Source organism: Dromiciops gliroides, chromosome 1, assembly GCF_019393635.1.
Source record: "Dromiciops gliroides isolate mDroGli1 chromosome 1, mDroGli1.pri, whole genome shotgun sequence".
Lineage (NCBI taxonomy): Eukaryota > Metazoa > Chordata > Mammalia > Microbiotheria > Microbiotheriidae > Dromiciops > Dromiciops gliroides.
In genome coordinates this window covers 141,671,750-141,698,152 of record NC_057861.1, presented here as the reverse complement: position 1 = coordinate 141,698,152, position 26,403 = coordinate 141,671,750, and the positions used below count along the sequence as shown (strand labels likewise).

At 36.7% G+C, this 26,403-nt stretch overlaps 1 protein-coding gene across 1 annotated transcript in view; it reads left to right on the top strand.

Annotated features, from left to right (window-relative positions):
• Positions 1-26,403, top strand: part of VPS13B (vacuolar protein sorting 13 homolog B) — a 996,174-nt gene that overhangs the window by 745,862 nt on the left and 223,909 nt on the right. The window contains exon 35 of the mRNA XM_043982862.1: positions 23,230-23,367. Coding sequence (XP_043838797.1) covers positions 23,230-23,367 — 138 coding nt within the window. The remainder of the gene's footprint in view (positions 1-23,229; positions 23,368-26,403) is intronic.

Here is a 26,403-nt window from a genome sequence, read left to right as displayed (position 1 = left end):
TCTTAGAACCAGAAGACATCGTGGAAATAGAATCATATGATCACCTCCTGAAAGAAATTCCCAAAGTAAAAATCAGCCCATTTGAGCCAAAATCTAGACCTTCTAAGTCAAAGGGGGAAAAAAATATATAACCAGAGAGAGAGAAAGAGAAATTCTAGTGCTAAGGAGCTATAATCAAGATTACATCAGATCGAGCAGCCATCACTAACAGAAGTACAGAGATTGGAATAAGATATTCCAAAAGGCAGATACATAAGTGTACAACCAAGTGTGTAATTTAAGATTCTAAATGTGGATTCTAATGTGTTCCCCCAGTTTGGGGGGAAACTGACTAAAAATCACTGATAAAACGAGTTTAGGTTTTTAAGGGTTTATTGGAAAATAGAAAGAAAAAGATTGAGAACAGAATTCTAACAGCCTGACATTCCTATCTTTCCTCAAATTTCCTGTGAAGTCCTCTGCCGCCACCACCATCAAGTCCGGAAGCCAAAAAAGGCCAGCGCTCTCTGCGCAGGCTCCCTTTCCTCCTTCCTGTCTCCTCCCAGACCATAGGAGGCTCCTCCAGTTGATTGGCTGGTAGACTTGATAGACAGCACCCATGAGCAAACGTCATTTCCTGATGCCAAGGAAAAGCCACAATGCCTCTGAGGCATTTTCCTCATGGTGGAGCTCTCCACAGCAAGTCTCCAGTAGGTGGCGTCATTCCAATCATTACACAAGAACAATTTATCCAGTAAAAATGAATATAGGGGGCAGCTAGGTGGAGCAGTGGATAAGGCACTGGTCCTGGATTCAGGAGTACCTGAGTTCAAATCCAGTCTCAGACACTTGACACTTACTAGCTATGTGACCCTGGGAAAGTCACTTAACCCCCATTGTCCCACAAAAAAATAAAATAAATAAAATAACCTGGCCCCTTAATACCTTTCTTTCTTTCTTTAAAAAAAACAAAAAACTGAATATAAAGCTTTTTCAGGAAATAGAGGACCTTTCAGTATTCCTGATGAAAAGACCAGAGCTGCATAGAAATTTTGAAGTGCAAACACAGGAGTCAAGAGAAACAAAAAGATAAACATGAGCAAGAAATAAGAAGGGACTAACCTAATAAAAAGTAATTATTGTTATGGCTACTTACAATTATTATAATAATTTTATAGCTAACATTTATACAGCTAGCACTGTGCTAAGTGCTTTACAAATATTAACAACATTGGGAGGTAGGTGCTATTATCACCATTTTATAGCTGATGAAACTGGGACAAAAATCAAGTATCTTCCTCAGGGTCATTTGGCTAGTAAGGGTCTGAGGCCATATTTGAACACAGTCTTCCTGACTCCAAGCCCAGCACTCTCTACACTACCTCACCTAGCTACCACTAGGATAAACTGTTTCCTTTCTATTATGAGGAGATTATACATGTGTCTTCTCAAAATTTTATTTTCATGAGGGATCATAGAGGGAATCCAGTTAGACAAAGGACTTGGGAGTGGTTCTGTTATATTTTACTTGCCTTTAAAGAAGATTGGAAAGGAAGAAGTATAGGGAAAATTATCTCACATAAATTGTATAAGTAGTATTCTAAATAAATGAAGAAGGGATGGGAGGAGTAGTTAATATTCAAATTGTTTGAAGAGAAGAATACACTCATACACACAGAGAGATATGAGAAGAAAAATACATTTCACTTTACAGGGAAATGAGAGGAAAATAAGAAAAGAAAGAAAGAAAAGATAGATTGAGAGAGGAAGAAGTCCTAAGCAAAACACTCTAAGGGTGTACAAAAATATCTATAGTAGCTTTTCTTGCAATGGCAAAGAATTGAAAACTGAGGGGGGAGCATCTATATATTGAAGAATGGCTAAACCAGTTATGGTCTATTAAATATGATACAGTAATGAAAAGGATGATATCAAAGAAACTTTGGAGGACCAATATAGAGTCAGGTGTGCAGGATAAGGAAAATACTTTACAGCAACAACTATGTTGTGAAGATAACTTCTAAACACTGATCAATGGAATGACCAACATTCCAAAGTACTAATGATAAAATATACTACCCACCTGCTGATAGAAAGGTGATGGACTCAGAGTGCAGATTGAGACATATTTTTGGCATGACCAAAGCAGAAATTCATTTTGCTTTACCACATATGCTTATCAGTAGTTTTGTTTTTCTTTCTTTCTCAATTCATAGAGAAAGGAAAAGAGAGAAGATAGGGTTTTTCTGATCTTAATAAAAATTTTTTAAAAAGAGGAAAAATGACATTGCCTTTAAAATGATAGGTATGATTTCAGCAGATCGAGCTGGAGAGGGTAGAGTCATTCTGGCAATAGGGATAGCGTGAAAAGGAAACTGAGAAACATTAAAGTGTTATAAAATGGCATTTGTTATTATCTTTTCCCCAGACTTACTTCTCTTTCTCATCTTCCCCATTTCCATCCATGGAATCACTACCCAGCCATCCTAATTTGAAATATTTGGGTAATCCCTGATTCTTATTCTTCCCTTATCTTCCACAATCCAGTATGTTGTCAAGTTCTCAATTTTTAAACCTTGTAAAAATCTTATCCTGTAAGACTAATAGTGCTATCCCCATTTTATATCTATATCTATATCTTAGGAAACTGAGTCTTAAGTAGATTCTTAAATGCCCCATGGGTAGTAAATTTTGGAGCCCAGATTTGTCAAAAGGCAAGCACAACATTATCAAACTTGTGAAAATCAGGTTTGTTACAAGAGAAATGAACATGCATGGGAACCCAACAGGTTTAGAGTTTTTACAGAATTTTACACTTTTATAATAGCAGGACAAAGGGAGGAGGGCATACCAGGAAGGAACATAACATAGGAGGGGGAACAGGGCATCAAAGATGTAGGACACCAAAACTACTCCCCACAGGGAGGAGAAGGGTGATGGCAAAAGCTGCATTCTTTTCCCTTGGGAACTGCTAAACTATGAAGATAGGAAGGTCCCCTTATCTGCAGAAGACCCCAGCTGCACAAGCAGTATCCCAGCCTGGCACAGATGGCTGGTGTCTGTCTTGTCTCCAAAGGACACAGAGAGTCCAGCTTGGGTTACAACAACATATCATGTCATCTTACAGGGAACTTCATCCTTGACACATTCAGGGTCTCCTGCATGCTCTGAGTCCAGTGTTTCTGGGAAATATGGCAACTCAAAAAGACAAGTTCAGGGGACCCTTTAACAGCCCTTAACATCCCCTCTCATTGGTCAAAGGCAACCAACCCCTTGGTCTGCCAATGACCAAAGAGAGCACACTGGGTAAAACAGTACTGTGGATACTACCTGGGATAGCCCCAAGTACAAAGTAGGACCAGAACTATTAACTAAGCACAGTACAAGGCATAGTAAGAATGACCAAAATTAGGGACTAAAATTCAAAGGGGAAAATAAATAACATCAAGATAATCAAGAAAACATAGTATACAGATACAGAAAATAAAAGCCAAAGGGGTTCAATAATGGATAGCAATAACAACAGACAATAAGTCTCCCTGCAACCGAGCACTCCTGCCTAATATCCATTCAGTCAACACAATTCCACCCAGATCTTGGATGTCCCATGCAGCCCTCGGGTCTCTGGTGCATCTGTCCTTGGGGCCAATTTGGAAAATACCATGTCCTCAAAGGCACCCCTCCATTGGATTCTGGAATATGCACAGAAAACACGGAGTTCTTGTGTTCTAAGTTGCACACTTCTAAAAATTGACTTCTTGTTCTAAATAGCATAAATATCCTCTTTACAAACAAGGAGTATGTATGAACTGAAAGTCTTGAGCCTGGCCCAGACGTATCTGAAAAAGTGACCTGAAGTCAGAAAGATACCATATTCAGAGAATCATAGAATGTCACAGTGGGAAAAGAATTCCCAGAAATCATCTAAAGTTATAATTATTTCTGATTCTGTTACTGTAAATTGCAAGAATAGAATGATTTTTAGCTTAAGTATGAGTAAATAAATTGTATATTATTAGAATCAAAGAATTCTAGGACTCAGAAGAGACTGTATAAATCATCCAGTCCACTAGAGCTTCTCTATAACGTCAGTCCTCATTTTTTAGGACCCTGTGAGAGCCCTAATGAGTTTTCTCCTTTTCTTATTAATGATAATAAATGCCAGAGTAGAATTACTGCTTAGTAAATTCTGTGCTACAACAGGTACTGCTATTTAATAACCATGTGAACTTGGATAAGTCACTTTGCCATTTTGGGCCTCAATCTCCTTTAATGTGAGAGATTTTGTCTAGATGATTTCAAGAGCTCATTCTAGTTTTATGGCTTGGATAGTGCTGATTCAGCACTATGCAAGTCTTTATTTACCTTTCACTGGGTTTCTCTTCACAGTCATTTTATGGCATTCCCTTTTCTAACCACAAATGCATCTGCTTGCTGACATCTTTATTTCCTGAATATTCAAATAGACATCAACACATGTTATTGAGTTTTTTGAGAAGGAAAAGTCAGTTATTTAATTTTGGAAGACCTTTGAAAAGGCCACATGTTAGCATAAAATGAGCTCAGGCATGAGAATCAGAATACTGGGTTCTTGTCATTGTTCCCTCCTTCCTTCCCTCCCATTGTTCATCTCCCTCTCTAGCTGTATTATTTGATAAAATCCCTTTACTTCTTGGGTCTGTTTCCTAAGCCGTCAAATGAGGGGAATGGGAACCAAATAATCTGTGAAGTCCCAACTTTAAAAGGCTATAATTCCATAATCATAAAATTTTGAATCCAAAAATGTACAAGTGTTCTATAGTTTTATTAAAGTGACACCCATTTTCATGTTTTAAAGAATAGATGCTGGAGCAGCTAGATGGCGCGGTGGATAGAGCACTGGCCCTGGAGTCAGGAGGACCTGAGTTCAAATCCGGCCTCAGACACTTAACACTTACTAGCTGTGTGACCCTGGGCAAGTCACTTAACCCCAATTGCCACACACACACACACACACACACACACACACACACACAAAAGAATAGATGCTTTTACTACAATAAGAATCATTTCAAGAAATACTGTTAGATAAGAAAAATAAACAGTAATGGCAATAAGTGGTTGAGATAATTCATCAGTTTTCCCATAATGTAATCTTGGGAAGTTTCAAATTAACAATAGGTGAATATCCTCTTTTCCATAAACTACCCATCCTTATGTGATAAACCACCTCTGACTTCTTTTTCAGTGTCTCAAACTAATACCAGACCCTTATGTAAGTAGTCATTGGACAAAGTGGGTTTACTGTCTTCACTTCCTGTTGTGTGATTTTTTCCCCATTACCAGAGTTCTTATTTATCAAGCACTTTTCTCCTAATCAGGTAATATAATCAATAGTATGCCACTTAATGTAGCCTCAAAAAGCCCTGTGATGTAGCCAAGTATAAACTGCATCCTCTGAGAGGAAGCATGCATCAAATGTATTACTGAACCATTTGCAGTTATCTTTCAGTTGAATGGAATAGTCAGATTCAGTGTGTGCCACATGGGAGGGAGCTAGAATCAGTAGACTAGCAAGCTGCCACCATATCCCACACTGCAAATATGTTGCCTGGCACAGTGAACAAAAAGTGTCCTTAAATGTGACACTAGTGGGTGACATCTGTCTTCCTGGTTACCAGGAAATAGAAAGAGATTTCTGAAATTTAAAAAGAAAAAACAAAACAAATAAAATGGGGCAGGGGGAACCCTGTTTCTCTACCTCTTTAGTGCTTTCTCCCCGAAGTAGGAATTTATTGTTTTCTGTAAGATGAGGAAAGTGGCAGTAGGCTAGTAGCAATTTTAACACATACACATGGGGCTACATGATGGTCCTATTTAAGGCACTACTGAAGTTATTATGTAGATAATGGGATTTTCTTTTTGAGGTGGAGGAGATAGGGAGATGAGATTGTTTTTCAAAACTAGAGCTACAACGTGGATTATAATATTTTATTGTTTTCTATGCAAGTCGTAAACTATTATGGCATGTGCTCATATTCCTTTTTATGGAAATCATATGGCAACAAAAATTAAACATAGAATTTTGTTTCATTCTTTTAAAAAAAAAAAAAAGACTTATTATGGGGCAGCTAGGTGAGCTGCCCTGGAGTCAGGAGTAGGAGTTTAAATCCGGCCTCAGAAACTTAACACTTAACTAGCTGTGTGACCCTGGGCAAGTCACTTAACCCCAATTGCCTCACTTAAAAAAAAAAAAGACTTATTTAAATAGAGACTATATTAACCATTAATGACAAATTATAAATTATATCGAATGCATCTTCTCTCCAGAAATTTTCAAGTACTTTATAATCATTTTACTTTGATTTTATAAAAGGAAAAGCTGAATAACAAGAGGACTGAAGTAGCTTGCCTCTTGTTGTGATCCATCTTACTGTGGCATTTAAAATTATATGGGGTTGCCCTATTTCTGTCCCAAGTTTTAGGGACATATAGCTGGGTTTTCTAATATATAGCTACTTAGCAATTAGATGCTACTATACCAGTTATGGGCATTAAGCATTTATTAAAGCATATTAAATATTAGTAAAGAGATAGCACGTTGCTCAGAAAGATCAGAAGGTCTACCAGGAAAGAGGGGAGAGAGAATAATCTGCATCCTGCCTCACTGAGCGTTAGGAGAGAGTTGTAAGCTTCCTGTGGTCTGGAGCAGAGGCGGCCCTTACACACTGCTTCAAGCTAATTGGCTAGTCTCGTTCAAATCTATTGGTCTACTGGATTTGAGGGTACTCAAGACCCTTTTCCATCTCCTCTGAACAGTCTCCAGCTCATCAATAGCATTCTTAAACAAGGGCGCCCAGAAATAAACACAATACTCCCGTTGAGTGACGTCTGACAAGGGCAGCAGTACAGTGGTGTTAGAAACTTTCTATTCCTAGGAGCTATGCTATTAATGCAGCTCAAGATTGCAACAGTTGTTTTGGCTGCCATTTTATATGACCGACTCACGTAGAGCTTGTGGTCCTTCTCAAAACAACTATCCGTGGCTCCCCCAGCTTATGTTTTGTAAAGTCATTTTTTTTTTGTACCCAAGTTCAAGGCTTTACATTTTATCTCTATTGAATTTTATCTTACTGGATTCAGCTCAAATGTGCTAGCCTGTCAAGATCCTTTTGATCCTCAGGCCCTCCTAAGAGTTTTTCATCTTACAGAATGGATTACATAAGAACATCCTCACAGAAAAGTGATAGAACAGATGATAAGCAAATCTTGGGTTTTTTAATTCAAAAGTGAAAATGGATGCCAACATATGACCTTATTTGTCTTAAATATGTAAATGCTATTTTGTATTGCATTTCATGAAATGTCCTTTCAGTTGGAACTTTAAAAATATTCTGTATTTCATGAATGTTAAACATCTAATTCACATTCTCTGCCTTTCAAAGTCTTCCCCGTTCTTTAATACCCAACTCATTTATAATCTTCATGACTCTTTCCTTCATAACCCTACCTCAAAAATGAACTGATAATGAAACTTATATCATCAGCCAATTAGCAAGCATTTATTAAGTGGCTCTTATCTAGCTAGAATTGTACTAAGCACTGAGCAAGTTAATACAAAAGCCAGATAATCCCTTCCCTCAAGGAATTTATATTCTAATAGACACAGACCAGGTGTTTGTTGGTTTAGGAAGTCTTTGGGATGATGTGTGGAGCCTTGTGAGAGTTAATTAACATGCTACTTCTTGTAGCAGGAAATTTTTGATTTGATTACAGCTCCTAAAGGAAGAGATTGAAAGCCTCAGGTGGGGCTTGAGGTATATGTAAGGTGGCCAGACTTATGACAGATTGGCAGAGGTAGAAGATGAAGCATGATGATAGCTAGATAGAACTGGGCTATGTGAGTTTGCATCTCATATACCCACTAATCATGACAGCACTGACCCCAAGGCAGGAGTTCCAAAGCTGAGTAGGTGAAATCCCTCTGCTTATGGTCTCTATAGGTAGAGTGGTCTGGAGAGTACCTTATCATGGCATATATTCCGGGGTTCTAGAAGGCAATGCCAGCAAAATGTAGGTCCAGAGGACTTACAAAACTAAAAAGACTTCCAAGTACCAATCCAGGAACAGACTGTTTCCTGGTTGTCTAATGGACAGCCTGGCTCAATTAGGTAAGCTCATCACCAAGTTGGCTGTAGGTTGATAAATTTTTTGACCATAGCAACTTTTTTTCTTATTCTGACCTTAACAAACATCATATGAAATAAGCCTTTCCTTTTCCATAGTAAAACTAAAAATTTCTTTTTTTTTGTACAGCTTTTAAGTATGTAATACATTCAATCTTTAGCTTTCAAAGTTGTCATATTTGTCTGTGCTTTTCTGTTCTCTGCATTCAAAATTTCTCTCTCTCTCTCTCTTTTTTTTTTTTTTGCGGGGCAATGAGGGTTAAGTGACTTGCCCAGGGTCACACAGCTAGTAAGTGTCAAGTGTCTGAGGCCGGATTTGAACTCAGGCCCTCCTGAATCCAGGGCCGGTGCTTTGTCCCCTGCGCCACCTAGCTGCCCCCCACTCTCTTTTCTAAAATTTTCCTTCCTTCCTTCTTTTTTTTTTGCTATCCTATTCTTATCTACTCTCAACATCCTCTCACCACCACCACCCTTATTGAAAAAAAGAAAAAGAGAAGCCAAGCCTTTATGAAAAATTTGCATAGCAAAATAAATTTCTACATTCATAGTGTCCAGAATTGTATCATATTCTGCTTCTAGAGTTCATCCCTTCATCCCCTGTCTGTAAAGTAGGTGGCATGGTTCATCATCAGTCATCTGGAAATGTAGTTGGTCGTTACCTTAATCAGAATTCTTAAGTCTTTTAAAGTTTTCAAAGTTGTTTTTCTGTATAATGTTGATGTTGGTTTATTTATACAAATAAATTGTTCTCCTAGTTCTGCTTACTTCATTCTGTATCAGTTCACACAGGTCATCCCAGGTTTCTCTAAAACCATCTATTTCATCATTTCTTGCAGGACAGTAATATTCATTACATTTATATACCATTTTTTGGCCAGCCATTCCCCAATAGGTGGGCATCCCCTAAATTCCCAGTTTTATACTATCAGAAAAAGAACTACTGTGAATAATTTTGTACATCTAGGTCTTTTTAGTCTTCCTCTTGTCTCCTTGGGATCAGACCTAAGTAGTGGTAATCCAGTATGATTTGTAGATAAGTGGCCAGTTTTTATTACCAGTCATTTTAAGACTATAAGATATTTTTAATATAAATGAACATTTTTGGTTGCTTTTTTATACTTATTTACATACATATACTATTTAGTGCTTTTCTGTCTATCTAACTTGAATGGATAAAAAAAATCAGTGGGTTAATATAGGGTTGTTTTTTTTCAATATCAAAATAATAAGAAAGCAGCCTTTTTCCTTGATGCTCCTCCTATCTGGAACAGCCTCTAACAAAGATGATTTTTTCTGCCAGTATCTTTATATGTAGCAGCTGGATTATTGGCCATCCTCATTTAAATAAAGATGTATGCAGTTGTTTTTTAACATAATCTTATTAGTTGTGTTTATAAATATTTTTAAATCAGTATTTGTTTTGTTTAAGGTAATGTAGTCCAGATTTGTAGTTGCCTCATTTCTTGAATATGCTGCCCAAGGCTGCCTCAAAAAAATCATTTTTCTTCTTGTTTGCTTGGGGGTTTTGTTTGTTTTCAAAGAGGTGACTGTGCCATCTGGTCAATTTTGAAGTTGAACCATCCTTAGGGTGTGTTTCTAACCCCCAGACTCCCTCCTTTAGTACACACAGAATAACTCCAGGATCTCATAACCACCAACTTATTCTTATATACTGAGAAATATTGAGGAAATTTGACTTCTAAATGTTTGCATCTATCATCTTGTTTTTTTTTCTTTTCCCTCCTCTTTATTATCAATTATATTAACAAAAAAGATGTTCAGGTGAAACTACATAAATGACACCTGATAAAGCAAATTTTTTTTTTGCATGAGATATCTGGGTCTCAAGATGCAAAATCTAAAATGTGTAACCTCTTTATGTATCTTAAGATATAACTTAGTTTTTGTGGATATGACTTTATACTCTTTGTTTTAGGTAAAAATATTTTCAACATAGGCATGTGATTGACTGAGACACTTAATGACCTCAGTACAATCATTCATGGTGCAGCTTGAATATGTGCAACTTCAGTAGTTGGCTTCTTCTTCCCTGTTAGGAACAGGACTGCAGAAAAGGTGCCAAACATTTCAGTAAACGCACAATTGAAAAATCACAAACTGGCTTCTTACACTTCATAAATCATAACTTGATTTCATTTAGCAATTGTAGCTATAAAAAAAAAGGATTGAATTACACTTTTTTTTGGAACTGAAGGTTTTGCTAATATGTCTGGAAGGACTTAGAATTAACCTGTGATTTGAATGCCATAAAGATCAGAACTTGAACATATGTGTATAAAATTAATATGCTCCTTCCAAATTGCCTCCTTGTATTCATTTATATAGTTCATATATGTGTAATACAAGTACATATATGCATGGATATACACATATACACACAGACATTTTATCCCCCCCAACCCCTGACATCAAGTACCTTTTCACTTTTATATTTCTGACATCAGCACTTAGCACATTGCCTGGCACATAGTAAGACCTTAATTAACATTTGTTGATTAATTGACTAACATTATTACTTTGATGAGAAATACCAAAGAAATGGAGATCTTGCTTAACCACTTGATCCCTTAGAGAAGACTATAGGGAGAAAGGTTGGAACAGAAAGGGGAGGGAAGGAGCTTTGAGCCATTAAGACCTGTGTCTAGACCCAGATCCATCACTATTTTACCATATCCCAGAGTTTCCTCATTTATAGAATGGAGATGATCATAACTGTTCAGCCTCATTTCTCAATCTTTTGCAGTCAGGCCCTACCACTCAACTAAAACTACTGTCACCAGGGTTACTAATGAATACTTTACTGCTATATCCCATGGTCTTTCCAGTTCACTTTTTTCCATATATTTTTTATTTATTTCATTAAATATTTCCCAATGACATGTAAAACATTTTTAACATTCATTTTTTAAAATTTTGAGTTCTGAATTATTTTCCTCCCACCCATTCCTTAAGAAGGCAAGCAATATGACATCGATTATACATGTGAAGTCATGCAAAACATGTTTCCCTATTATCCACATTGCAAAAGAAAACATGCATGCACACACACACATACACACACACACAAAAAAACTATGGTGTGGATATGTGTCATTGTTGGTCAATGCCTAGTTTCTTCCAAACTGTATTGTAGTTTTCAAAGTAATTTTTGTCAATTCTTGCTCCAAAAGCTTGATCTTTGGGTTTATCATACACTAGATTACTATAGTTATTATATTTACTCCTAAGTATTGTATTCCTAATCTGTTCCCACAATCCACCACTCTATTTCTTAGCCAGTACCAAATTGTTTTGATGATTACTGCTTTGTAACGTAGTCTGAAATCTGGTACTGCCCTGCCACCTTCCTTCACATTTTTTTCATTGATTCTTTTGACTTTTCTCTGACTTTTTACACAGTCAGCTATCCCTACTCTCCTGGATATTTTTTCCCCATACTTTGGATTCTGTGATGCTTTCTCCTTATTTGTTCTGCTGCCTACATGTCTGCTCCTTCTTATTATGTTTTTTCTGGATCATCATCGATGGTCTTCTCTTCCCCCAAATACTGGCATCTCCTAAAATTGTCTGGGACCTTTCTTTTTCTTCACTCTTTATATTCTTTCTCAGTGACAATGAAACTCTAAGGGGTGGAACTGAAAAGAAAGTATGTTTCAGGAGTGGGGGACAGTCTATGCAAAGACACAGGAATTTGACAGCATTTACATGATAAATCTGCTTCCAATTGATCCCATCACCTATTCATCCTTTTTCTTCTTTTTATTTTGTCTTTTTTTTGGCGAGGAGCAATGAGGGTTGACTTACCCACGGTCACACAGCTAGTAAGTGTCAAGTGTCTGAGGCTGGATTTGAACTCAGGTCCTCCTGAATCCAGGATTAGTGCTTTATCCACCGTGTCACCTAGCTGCCCCTATTTATCCTTTACATCCTGCCAATTGAGTATTTTAAAAAATACAACAACCCTAAAACAGGCATGATCATATCTCCCTAGTCCTAACCCAGACATCCTTGAGAAAAGTATGGTCATAAGACATTAGAGGTCAGAGTACAAACTCCTTGTTTTGCTGTTGAGAACACTGAGGCCCCCAGAGGGTAAGTGATTTGCCACAGTTCACACAGGTATATAGTGGAATTCAATGATATTGGGACCCAAGTCTTCTGACTCCAAATCCAGTGCTCTTTCCAGTTCATCAAGCTCCGGTGTGGGGTCCAAGAAGGGCTACTGATGGAGTGAGGGCTTGGTAGGCCTGCCTCATGACACAACACTACCTTATGGTCATGAGGACCCAAGGGACTGTGGTACTTAGTAGTACAAAAGAGCTTGGGATACCATTTCTTCTATTTTCTTTCTCTTGACAGTGATAAGCAAACAACCCAGATTCTTAGTCAACAGCCAGTTAATAAGCATTTATTTAGCCCCTACTATGAAACATTACAATAATAACTTGAGAAGAATTTGTTCCTATGATTAGAGAAAAAAAATAGAGAGGAGGGAACTACCCAGACTTTCTCTGCAGTAATGAGGGAAGGTATCATAGGACTTAGGAACAGAAAGGGGCCCAACAAGTCCTATTCCTTTTACATTTTTGGAAGTTGAAAGGGAGATTCAGCTGGTTTCCCTTTCTGCTAGTATCCTTCTAAAGCCAGGAAATTTTACTTAAGTCATTTAGAATTACTAGAGCTAAACACAAGCCTGGCTGCCAGCAGTGACTCCATGAGGTCTCACAGATGGAAGTAGAGTGACCTAATACAGCAGGTCCTCATTCAGAATACTTTGTTTTTACCACAGCTCTGATCTCTAATTAAAGGACACCTTGTGCATCAAAGAAAATATGCCTTTTCTTTGCCAGGGCATACACAGAAGGGTTAAATTAAAGGGCTAGCCGCCAGCAGCTCCTTGCCCCTAGACTGGATGGGACAAAGGGAAATCAATTCAATCAGCACCCAGTAAACTTTTTTCCCCTACTTTGTACCTCTCTATTTTTATTCTATATTCCCTTCATTGACAACAAACTCCATATCTTCCTCTTCTAGTACAAAAGTTGTCCAGATCTCAAACTCAAAACTGAATGAGAATAGAAATCTTAAATTAACAATTTTCAATCATTTATAAATTATTTTATGCACTCCTTTTACAGATAAGCTAGAATAGTTCCATATAAGAAGTTTCCATTGTACTTCTTTGCCAAAGTAATACTAACAGATGTTTATATAGAGCTTCTTGAGTCTTGCAAACCATTTTTATATATTTATTCCAGTCAATCCTAATAACTATATCCCCATTTTATAAATGAAGAAACTGAGGCTCCAAGATAAAAATGACTTGCAAGTGGTTGCATAACTAGTCTGAGGAAGGATTTAATTTTCATTCATTCATTCATTCATTCATTCATTCATTCATTCATTCATTCACTAACATTCCTTTAGCTAAGGTTGATTTTTTGATATCTCTATCAATGCCCTCCTAGTTTTTTTTTTAAATAATAAACATTTTTATTTAAAGTTTGAGTTCCAAATTTTATCCCTCCTACCCTCCCCTTGCCCCGAGGGGGTAAGCAATCAGATATACATTATACATGTGCAATTATGTGAAACATTACCATATTAGTCATTTTGTACAAGAAAACTTGAATAAAAGAAAAAGTCAAAATAGCATGCTTCAGTCTGTGTTCAATCAATATTAGTTCTTTCTTTTCTTTTCTTTTCTTTTTTTTAGCAGAGCAGTGGCAGTTAAGTATCTTGTCCAGGGTCACACAGCTAGTAAGTGTCAAGTGTCTGAAGCCAAATTTGAACTCAGGTCCTCCTCAATCCAGGGCTGGTGTTTGATCCACTGTGCCATCTAGCTGCCCCCAATATCAGTTCTTTCTTTGGAGGTGGATAGTATGCTTCATCATTAGTTTTTTGGGATTGTCTTAAATCATTGTATTGCTGAGAATAGTCAAGTCATTCACAGTTCTTCATCAAACAATATTGCTGTCACTGTGCACAGTGTTTTCCTGGTTTTGCTCTCTTCACTATACATCAGTTCATACAAGTCTTTGAAGAAGGATTTTAAAGAGGATTTCTCCCAATTACAAATATAGCACTACACCACACTATCTCTTAAACAGCAGGAATCATAATTTGTCTAAGCAAATTGGTAATCTTTCCCCAAAAATATTTATTTCGCTCTATTGAACCATAGCTAGAACATGAAGCCCTCACTTAAATATTCATGTCTTTCTCTAAACAATTACCTGATCCCCTCTTAGCAACTTATTTCCTTGTTAGTACATCAGGATTGGCTTGTGGTATTTGCAAATAATTTTTCTCTACTAGAACAACTACTTATTTCTATAAAATTTTATGTTACTGTTCTCTGGTAAATGAGAGTGAAAATCTTAACAAGCTTACTAGAGTCAAACCCAGATCAATGAAAACCAGTTTGGGACTTACTTTAAATTTATCTCCTTCCTCTTCCCATCTTCTAGTTCAGAGGTATAAACAGGTACCCAAACCAGATCAAAATATAATTGGGAAATATTTAACAAGATAAATAAAAATACATAGAACATAGAAATGTTAACATGTGGTTTTCGAAGTCAGTCTGTGGCCCACTGGGATCCTTGTGTAGGGTTTAGTGCTCCCCTGGCTCAACTGTGCTAAAGTGACCAAAAGAAAATAGAAAAAAAGGCAAGGGGTGGGGGGAGAGGAAGGAGGGGGGAATTCATCAGCCCTAAACATTTAGGATCTAGAGTACATGTAAATAGAAGTAGGTGGGTAGAGAAATAATGACAGTAGCATCATTTTTATCCTCATAGCAACCCCTGGAAGGGAAATGTTATTATCTCCATCTTACAGATGAGGAAACTGAGTCATCCAGCAACTGGCCAGATCTAAACTGAAGGCTCACTGACTCCAGGTCTAACACTCTCCATTATACCACCTAACTGCCTAGAAAAGTTTGACCTTTGCTAAATCACTTTGCAAACAAATACATCCCTTTGAGTTCATTTCTTCTGGCTTTAGGGACCAGATACTTTAAAATTCAAACCACTTTATATGTATCAAAAAGTATGTAAATGCCTTGTTTACTAAGCTGTGTAATTATATTATCTCCAATCAAGTGAAAAATTATTTTATTAGCTGTGCTTTTCTTGGTCAGGGTTTGATCATGCATTATGGCTTGAATGCATTACAGCTTGAGGGCATCATCATCAGGTTCTGTTCTAAGACTTATTCATGTTAGGACCCTAATAAAAGTGCAGTGTAAATGACTTAATGATTTAAAAAACACCAATTGCCCAATGGGGTAAGGCGAGATAATGAACAGAATATCTTACGTCTGAGGAATAAATGGATTTTCATATAGAACAAATGACAGAAAAGCAATAAACAATGTTATTATCTTTCACTTAATTCATTGCCCGATTTGGATAATTTCACTCCAAAGGGACACCTCAGGAGCTTATTTTAATAGATCTAAAGGAAAACCCCTATCAGTTAGTAGAATGAAGGCTCTGCAAATGGTACAAAAGAGAGCATGGAAAATAAAATGGATAATTTTGATTACATTAAATTTAAAATATTTTTCACAAATAAAAGCAATGCAACTAAAATTAGAAGGAAAGCAGAAAACTGGCAGTGGAAGGAGGGAGGGAGGCAATTTTACAGCAAGTTTCTTTAAGAAAGGTCTCATTTCTCACTTTTATATGGAACTGCACCAAATTCATAAAAATAAGAGCCATTTCACAAATGTTAAAAAAACTAAAGTATCATATTATAAGCTCATTTGATAGCAATTATGTTTTCAGTTATTCCAAAAGATTCTAAAAGATTTGTGATCTCAATGGTGTGAGTATTGCCCCTTAAAATGCAGATTGCTATAAAAATAAGAACCATTCATGATTTGATAAATGGTTAAAGGATATGAACAAGCAATCTGCAGAAGAAGAAATCAAAGCTCTCAATATTCTCACAAAAAATGCTCTAACTCACTAATGATAAGAGAAATATAAATTAAAACAATTATGAGGTATACCCAACTTGAGAGAAAAGGAAAATAACAGATGCTGGAGGGGATGTGGAAAAATTGGGACACTATTGCACTTTTGGTGGAGTTGTAAACTGGTTGAACTGTTTTGGAGAATAATTTGGAACTACTCCCATAGAGCTATAAAACTGTGTATACTCTTTGGCCTAGAAATATCTATAGTAGGTCTGTATATCAAGAGATTAAAGGAAAAGGATCGATATATGCAAAAATATTTATAGCAGCTTTTTGTGGTGGCAAAGAATTGGAAATTGAGGGGATACCTATCAGTTGGGGAATGACTGAACAAGTTGTGGTATACTATTGTAATATAAGAAATGATAAGTCAGATGGTTTCAGAAAAACTTGAGAAGACATATAAACTGCAGAGTAAGGTGAGAAGAACCAAGAGATCATTTACACAGTAACAGCAGTATTGTTAAGGACAGTCAACTGTGGAAGACTTAGTTTAGCTACTCTGACCTATACAGCAATCCAGGACAATACCAGAAGACTCCCAATGAAAGAATGTTATCTATCTCCACAGTGAAAACTAATCAACTGAGTACAGATTAAAGCATATTTCTTTCACTTTCCTTTTCTTTTCTTTCATTTCTTAAGGATCTTGGTTAGTCATTATGCTGGTCAGATTTTCTAGTTTTTTCAAGTTATTTTTCCTTACCATATTGTTATCATTATATAAATTGTTCTCCTGGTTCTGTTCACTTCACTTTGCTACAGTTCATCTAAATCTTCCCAGATGGTTTCAGAGAAGCCTTTTTCCCTTCATTATTTCTTACAGTTCAATAGTGTTACATCACATTTATATACGATAACTTGTTCAGCTATTCCCCACCTTATGAACATTCCCTCAGATTCCCATTCTTTGCCATCTCTAAAACATCTGCTATAAATATTTTTGTATATCCTTAGACTATGTTTTGCTTAGGGCTAATCCCTCCCTTAATCTACCCTGCCTCTAATTCCCTTTCCTACCTTATCTTTCCCTCCTGTTTTCTTGTTGAGTGAAATTTTTATCCTTTGACCAGATCAGATGAAAGTGAGGTTCAAGTGTCATTTGCTCACCCCACCCTTCCTCGTTGTTTACATAGATATCTGCCTATATTCTCTCATTATGTAAGATAATTTCCCTAGTGTATTCTTCTTTTCTTTCCATTCTTCTCTTAGTTCAGCTAACTCTTCATTTCCCATCAGCTACACTGCTTAGTTTCAATTCCACCATCATCATTCTCCTTCCCTTTCCCCAGGATGAGCTCATCACCAAGAAACTCATCATAACAGAGACAGCTTCAGCATTAGGACACAGAGTATTCTATTACCTTCACTTGCCTCTGTTACTCTGATTGGAGGACTGGAGAGTGAAGAATAAAATTATTCCCAAAGCCTTTCTTTAAAGGGGGCCAAAAAGCTCATCCAACTCTTCATTTACTACCAGCTGCACTTGCTTGATTTGGCCTCATGGTCATGTCCTTCTGCCTCTCCTCACCCTACTTTCTATCTTTCTTTTGTGTATTGTCTTCTTTACATTAGACTATAATCTCCTCGAGGTCCTTTGTATCTCAAGTGCTTAATAGTAGGCACTTAAATGTAGTGTTGCATTGCATTGCAAGATTATCATGAAGTACAGGGATTTACTCCCAAACCCAAATTAGACTCTATGACTCCCGATGATAGGATTTGGAGGGGACATGGGTATATTCTCTCCATATAAGAATGTTTATAAGCTCTTATGATTGCTTACTCATCTTTACCTTTTTAATGTTTCTGCTGACTCCTGTTTGCACTTCAGAGTTTTATGCAGTTCTGGTCTTTTCATCAGGTATACTCTGAATTCTTATTGAAAGGTTCATTTTTTTTCTCTGTAGGATTATACTCAGTTTTGCAGTCAGGTGTTCTTGATTAGTAGCCTATATACTTTGTTTTCTGCAATATTTTATTATAAGCTCTCCATTCCCTTATAGTGGTGATTGTAGCTCCTCAAGATTTGAATTCTTTCTTTCTGGCTACTTGTATTTTTTTTCTTTGACCTAAAATCTCTGGACTTTGGCTATAATGTTTATGGGAGTTTTTGTTTGGGGATGGGGTTCCTTCAGGAGGTGACCAGTGGATTCTTTCTATTTCCACTTTGTTCTTTGGTTCTAAGAGATCTGGATAGTTTTAAGATTGCTTGAATTATGTCCAGTTTTTTTGTTTGTTTGTTTGCTTTTTGGTTGTGGAATTCAAGTAGTCCAAGGATTCTTAATTTTTTTCTACTTGATCTGTTTTCCAGGTGAGGTGTTTTGTTTTTTGCTAAAATACCTTACATATCCTTTTATTTTTCATTCTTTTAGACTGGTTTTTTCTTTGGATGAGGCATTTGGGGTTAAGTGACTTGCCCAGGGTCACACAGCTAGTAAGTGTCAAATGTCTGAGGCCGGATTTGAACTCAGGTCCTCCTGAATAAAGGGCCAGTGCTTTATCCACTGTACCACCTAGCTGCCCCAGACTAGTTTTAATATTTCTTTTGTTTTATGGAGTCATTAACTTCTATTTGGTACATTCTATTTTTCTGAGAGTTTGTGGCTTGGGCAAGGTTTTATACTTCTTGTGCCAAGCTATTAATTCTTTCCAGTTCTCATTTCCATAACTTTCATTTTTTTCCCAATCTTTTCCTCCAGTGTTCTCATTTCATTTATTAAATTGAAAAAAAAATTTTTAACTCCTGCTTCATCTTCTCTAGTAATTCTAGTTGAATTGTGCCTTAGCTGTGTTACTCTTTCAATCTTTACTTGTAGATGTTTTATAGTCATTCTTTTCTTTTGGATTTGCCTATTGGGCATCCCTATCACAATAATAGCCTTTTGTAGTTGGATTCTTTTTTGTTGCTGTTCACTCATTCTCCCAGCCTACTTCCTCACTTCAAATTTTATTTTATTAAGTCCAAGCCAAATAGCTACTGCTTGTTTCTGAACTTTCTCATCTCTCAGTACACTGCCTGCAACTACTCCTTACCCCAGAACACTAGCCCTGAGCACAGATCTCCTCCTCAGTCTGTCCTAGATGTATGCCCTGGAACTGGGTAATGAGCTGCAAGCTTCCAGTTGGCACCTTTTCCTGTCATGGTACCCTGGTATGCGTCTGGGAATTCCTTTTGCCCTCTTGTACGGTCTTTCCCTCGTACTGGCATACTCTTCTTTGGCAGAGAACTCGCTGTATTTCATCTACTACTTTGCCATCTTGGCTCTACTTCCTGTAGTGTTGTTTTTTGGGGGTTTTTTTGGTGTGTTTTGTTTTTGTTGTTGTTTTAATGAGTTGTACTTCTCTTATTAGCCATTTTGAGATATCTTATTATTATGTGATCTTCATGAGGAAAGGAGAGTACAGTATTCTGTCTCTTATCAGGCAGTAAGACTAGAGTCTTTCTTTTACATTTATTAACTGTATATTAGTTGCTGATTTTTCATTCTTATTTTTAGGAGCTGATTCATGTTTTAGTAATGTTTCTACATTTTTCTAATCTCCCTCTTCTAAACCCTTCGGACTAGGTTTAGGATCTGTCACTGCCCTGATAACTAAACTTCAATGACTCCCTTTTTCCTCTGTGATCAAATAAAAACTCCTTTGTTGGTCATTTAAATCCCTTTGCAACCTGTTTCTGACCAACCTTTCCAGTTTCAATATGCATGTATACATATGTGTTTATTAGATGCATACACAGAATTATATAATCACCACATATTTTTTGGTCTGTTCAAACTGGCCTTCTCACTGCTTTTCCCACACAAAACTCTATCTCTTATCCTTGTTCCTTTGAACAGTCTGTCTTCCATGCCTGGAATGTATTCTCTCCTTGAATACTTAGCTTTCTTCAAAGCTCAGTTCAAATGACACTTTCTGTGTGAAGTCTCTCTTAACCTCAGCCCCATTCATTTATAAAATGAATATAATAATAGCACCTACCTCACAGGATTCTTATATATAGCTCAAATAAGATAATAGGTGTAAAGTGTTTTACAAATCTTCAGGAGCACCATCAGTAGTCATTCAACATACATTTGTTAAGCACTTACTAGGCACTGTGTTAAGCCCTAGGGACACAAAGAAAGGCAAAAACAGAGCTCACAATTAGGCAGTAGGGTACACTGGACCTAGAGTGAGGAAGTTGTTGTTTTTCAGTTTTCCCAGATTTTTCTGATCCTGTGAACCATAATATCCACGGGGTTTTCTTGGCAAATATACTAGAGTAGTTTGCCATTTCATTCTCCAGTGTATTAAGGCATTCAGAAGTTAAGTGATTTGTCCAGGATTACATAGCTAGTAAGTGTCCGAGGTCAGATTTGTACTCAGATCTTCCTGATTCCAGGCCCAGCACTCTATCCACTGAACTACCTAGCTGCCTCCTGGAGTGAGGAAGGCCCAAGTTTAAATTTTCCTTGGATACTTACTAGTTCTGTGACCCTGGACAAGATACCTTTGTCTGTGAGAACTCTGTCTCAGTTATCCTATTTATAAAATTGGGATAACAATAATAGCTCCCAGGTTCCTAGGTTGTTGTGAGGACAAAATAAGAAAATGTTTGTAAAACACATTGTACAAACTTTAAAGAGTTATATAAATCCTAGCTTTTGAAGCTTTCTCAAGAAATTTATCCAAGAAGGGGAGGAGAGATATAGCAAAATAGTAGTTATTATCAGATCATAGAGGTGTGTTTGTGGGTACCAGGGAACCAGTCAGTAGATAGGGAGAGACTGAAGATGAGTGATGGGGTGAGAATGGTAAAGGGGGAAATTCATTAAAGAAGATGGGATGGAATGAGATCAGTGTTACAGGTAGAGGAGTTTGCCTTGGCAAGGAAAAGGGACACTTCCTTTGTGTGACACAAAAATAAAAAAAGTAAAAGATAGTGAGAGAAAACATCAGAATAATAAGTGAAGAGGAAGAGAAAAGAGGGACCTTTTAGTGAATAGTCTGGGGTGGTGGTGTTTTTTTTACGAAGTATGTGGCATGCTGATAGGTTTAAGGGAAAAAATTCCATGGGAGGATTAAGGAGGGATGAAAAGGTTTGGAATAGCTGCTGTGCTAAGTAGGAGAATAAATTGATTAAGAAAGAATTAAAGGATTGCCTTGCTGCAGGAAGAGCCCAGTTAAGATCTTATAAATTAGAGTGTTCCCAAGTCAGCACAGTTTCATAATTTTCTCCAGCCCCATTCAGTTAGGCATGAATTCAGGAACACAAAAGAGGCAGATGGTGGGAGGAGTAATACAGGGTGAAGGTTTGCCAAGGCATAATTGGAGGTAAGAAAAGAAGACAAGGTACTAGAGAACAGAGGATATATAGAGAGTTGAACTGGTTTACCAAGGAGTTGAACTAGGAAAGGGAAGATAGTGTAGATAGTCCAGGAGTGATGACCTGGGAAACAGTTGACAGGTGGAAGGATTAGAGGTCTTGGCAAAATGAAATAATAAAAGATTATGATCATGTAAAGGAATTTCAGAGTCAGAACTCTATGAAGTTCCAGGCTCTGTGTTCTAACCTAGTAACTTCTTTGCTGATGATGGCAAAATTATTAGAACACTAGTTAGGTGGTAACTTTTCTAATACTAAGAAGATACATAAGTCTCTCTGCATCTCTTACTAGCAGCAACATTTGCCACCTATGTACAGGACCATATTCTGAGAGCAAGACTAGGAATAGCATTACTGAGTAATGCATCTACTCTATAATGGCCTCACTGCTTTAAAATCATGCATCATATATAAAAAAGGAAGAATGCACCGACAGCATTTGATCTTTACCACATAGATCTAGCATCACCATTAGTCAGTTTCAGTATTTTCTTTGAAATCACATACGTGTACATAAGTGCCAGATTTCATCAGAATCACATGACAAGGTCAAGAAATACAAATTCCAAGGTGGAATTTATATGCCAATTCACATATGACAGTGTTAGTGTAAGACCATATGTTGAATATAATATGTAAATGCCATTCTTGAAAGTTAATCCAATCAATAAAACCTAAAATAAATACTACTTTATTAAGACCTTTCAAATTAACTGAAAATAGGATAGATGGACTCTATGGCAAGAGCATCCCTATAAAATTTACATTCTGAGGCCATAAAAACACAGAGGGGAAAAAAATCTTGGAACTAAAAGAAAACTGAATAGTTAGAAGGCTTAAAAAAAAAAAAAACAGAAAAAATTTGTATGCCAAGACACAGCAGTCACTTTTAAAGTTATTTCAGTAAGAGTAACATTGCCAAGAGTGAAAAAAGTAAACTCATTGTTATTTTCCGTAATCAATAGCCAAAAAGGATAAATAAAAAAATATACAGCATTAAACGCATGAAGTTGAATACCTCATTTTATTTTTAATTGTGGATCTTAAGGAACTGACCTTTTTTATCATTTAGGTTAATTAGGAAAAGCTACTGAAGTAAATTTCAAAAGCTTAGCAATAAAAAGTGATTACAATGTCAGTGAAACTCCTAAGTGAATCAAATAACTCTAAAGCAATATTAATCCATGGCTTCTTTAAGTCGATATATTCTACTGCTTTAAGCTTCTGTAAAGTTTATTTCTTTGTTCTTTAATTTGGTTCTGGCATCATATATTTTTTTAAAACCTCTCCAGCATTCACTTAATAGTCATCAATTTGTATAACATAGAATCTAAAGAAAAATGAAATAAGTAATTTCAACTAATCTTCATTCTCTTAGCTGCTTCGGTGGCTTAATATTACATATACCAAATATTGCTGTCAGTATTTCAGTCTTGAAATTAGGATGTATATGTGTGTCTGCATATATATACATACAAGCATATGTATATATATATATATATATACACACACACAGAGATATATGTGTGTATGTATGTATGTGTATATGTATATATATATATTCAGATATGTTATATATACATATTCTGTGTTTTATTGCCACAATATTAAAGAAGTGTTTGCCTGCTGGTTTCCTTGCTTTCTTAGACCCAAATAACAGTCTTGAAATGTTATTAATGGTTTGGATTATGATCTTGTCACTTCAGATCCTGGGAAGACACTACCAGAAGCTCTGGATTACTCCAAGGTCTGGTTACAGACAGTAGCTGGAGAAATAGATACCAAAAGTGGAATTCCACCTTCTCTTATTGTTCTGCAAATTAAAGACTTTCTTAATGGACCAGGTAGGATATTGTGTTTTCATCTAGATGTCTGTTTTTAAAGTCATAAGCATTGATATGCAGTACAGAATTACATAATTAATTTAAAAATCTAAATGGGTCTCTTTCGTCATCTAATGACCATTCATCTCATACCTAGGTGAGGAAACAAAGCTCTGTAATATAACCTACATGTGGTGATACAGCCTTCAGTCAAAGACTGAAGTGAGAGGGACCTTCCAAGGCAGCCCATGCCACTTTTTGTGACTTCTGATTGTTAGGAAGTTTTTCCTTTCATCAAACCCATATTTATCTCTTTGCAACTTCCACCTTTTGCTCCTTCTTCCTTCTTTTGTGGCTCTTTCACATGTCGGCTCTTCAAATACTTGGTCTGTTGATCTACTTTTTTTTAAACCAATGCCAAATAGTTTGCATAATTACAACTTTAGAATGTAGTTTGAGGTCTCGAAGTGCTAGTCCTCCTTTATTACTTACTGCCCCCCCCTTTTTTTTTGGTGAGGCAATTGGGGTTAAGTGACTTGCCCAGGGTCACACAGCTAGTAAGTGTTAAGTGTCTGAGGCCGGATTTGAACTCAGGTACTCTTGACTCCAGGGCTGGTGCTCTATCCACTGTCCCACCTAGCTGCCCCCATTACTGCCTTTTAAAATATTTTATTTGATATTCTGTATCTTTTTTCTCCAAATAAATTTTATGGTCATTCCAAGTATTGAATAGTATACTTTTGGTAGCCATGAGAAAACTTTAAAAACATTAGAGTGTCATAGATATGCGAGTTCTTTTTCTTAATCATAGGACAGAAAGTGCAGGAGGGACTACCGTGTGTTGGAGCTTGTAGAATAACTTAGTCATATGTTTCTAAATAAAATGTTGGTGTTAGAACCTTCATATCCTTTGTGGTTCCTGTTTGCAGCAGAAAAAACACAATGATAAATGGTATAGGAGGGGACTGGAGCTAGAAGATCTTCAGAAATTCCTCTTTCCCTGATATGCTTACAGTGTGGGAGGATCAAGGGTAGTGGTACAAAAGGGAGCCAGCAACATGGAAAACAAGGACTGCAAACAAGCAATTACTGAGAAAGCCACAGAATATTGTCGTTCTAGTTTAGGAAATAGAGAAACAGGGAACTGTCTACCTGGCAAAGTCAAGCCTATAGAATAAAAATAGGAGTATTTTCTAATTAATTTGAAGCAATATCAAGCATTATATAAATGGGCTGCTTCATAGAATTAGATAAAACCAGAAATCTTATATGGGGGGGTGGGAAGTAAACAGGCAAGAATATTGAGGGAATACTACCTTTATTTTTTTTATAGCCTTTTTAAGCTCTCCTCAATCATGTTTATACTAACAATTTGAGGCCTAAGAACATGGCTAGCTACCTCTCCTCATCAAACTTCTAGGGGTACCCCTGAGGGGTTGAAGTGTCTTTCTAATGTTATCAGTGTAAGCCCCATTCTGATGTGTTCTTTGCAATGTTAACTGCCGTTAGCACCCCAGTTTAATTTAGCTAATTAACATCAATTAAATTTTTTTACTGATGTCAGTGAGAAATTTATCTATAGTTTTGAGTTCCAAATTTTTATCCCATCTTTCCTCCCTCCTCTCCTCACTCCCAGAGGCAGTAAGTAATCAGATATGGGTTATACATGTGCAGTTATGTAAAACATTAGCATATTAGTCATTTTGTACAAGAAAACTTGAATAAAAGAAAACAGTTAAAGAAAGTGGAAAATAGCATACTTCAGTCTGTGTTCAATCAATACCAGTTATTTCTTTGGAGGTGGATAGTATGCTTTATCATTAGTCCTTTGGGATTGTCTTGGATCATTGTATTTCTGAAAATAGTTAAGTCATTCACAGTTTTTGATCAAACAATATTGCTGTCTCTGTGCACAATGTTCTCTTGGTTCTGCTCACTTCATTATACATCAGTTCTTGGTCTTGGTAGGCCCTTCTGAAATCATCCTACTTGTCATTTCTTTTTTTTGTTTTTGGGTTTTTTTTTTGCTGGGGCAATGAGGATTAAGTGACTTGCCCAGGGTCACACAGCTAATAACTGTTAAGTGTCCGAGGTCAGATTTGAACTCAGGTCCTCCTGAATCCAGGGCCTGTGCTTTATCCACTGCACCACCTAGCTGCCCCCAACTTGTCATTTCTTATAGCACAATAATATTCCGTCACCATCATATGCCATAACTCATTTTTCCATTTTCCAGTTGATGGGGCATTCCTTTGCCAATTCTTAGCCACCACAAAAAGAACTGCTATAAATATTTTTGTACAAATAAGTCTTTTTCTCTTTTGGGGGATGTCTTTGGAATATAAACCTAGCAGTGGTATTGAAGGATCAAAGGATATGCACAGTTCTATAGCCCTTTGGGTTCCAAGTTGCTCTTCAGAATTGTTGGATCAGTTCACAATTCCACCAACAGTAGATTAATGTCTCAGTTTTCCCACATCCCCTCCAATAGCCAGTATTTTCCTTTTTTTTTGTTATATTTGCCACTCTGATAGGTTTGAGGTGATACCTCAGAGTTGTTTTAATTTTCAAACCATTATTATAAGAATCATAAGTTAATATATACATAAAACACTTTGCAGTCCTTAAAGCTGTTATTATTAAGTTAATTTTAAAAGAGCAGGCATTCAATAAACAAATGAATCTATGACTATCGTAATATGCCAGCAAAAATACTGCTTTGCCTTTTCCTGAGTTTTAAGAGTAAAGGTAATTAACATTAAAAGTTATACCACCAATCTCTGAAATTGTTCTTTAAAAACAAGTATATATGAGCAGCTTGGTGGTAGAGTGGCTTGAGTACCAGCCCTAGAGTTAGGAGAACCCAAATCCAAATCTGGCCTCAGAGTCTTACTTGGCTGTGTGACCCTGGGCCAGTCACTTATTTCTGATTGCCTCCCCCCAAAAAAAAAACAAACCAAGTAAATAATGATTTTTTTCTTTTGGGTGAGGCAATTGGGGTTATGTGACTTGCCCAAGGTCACACAACTAGTAAGTGTTAAGTATCTGAGGCCGGAT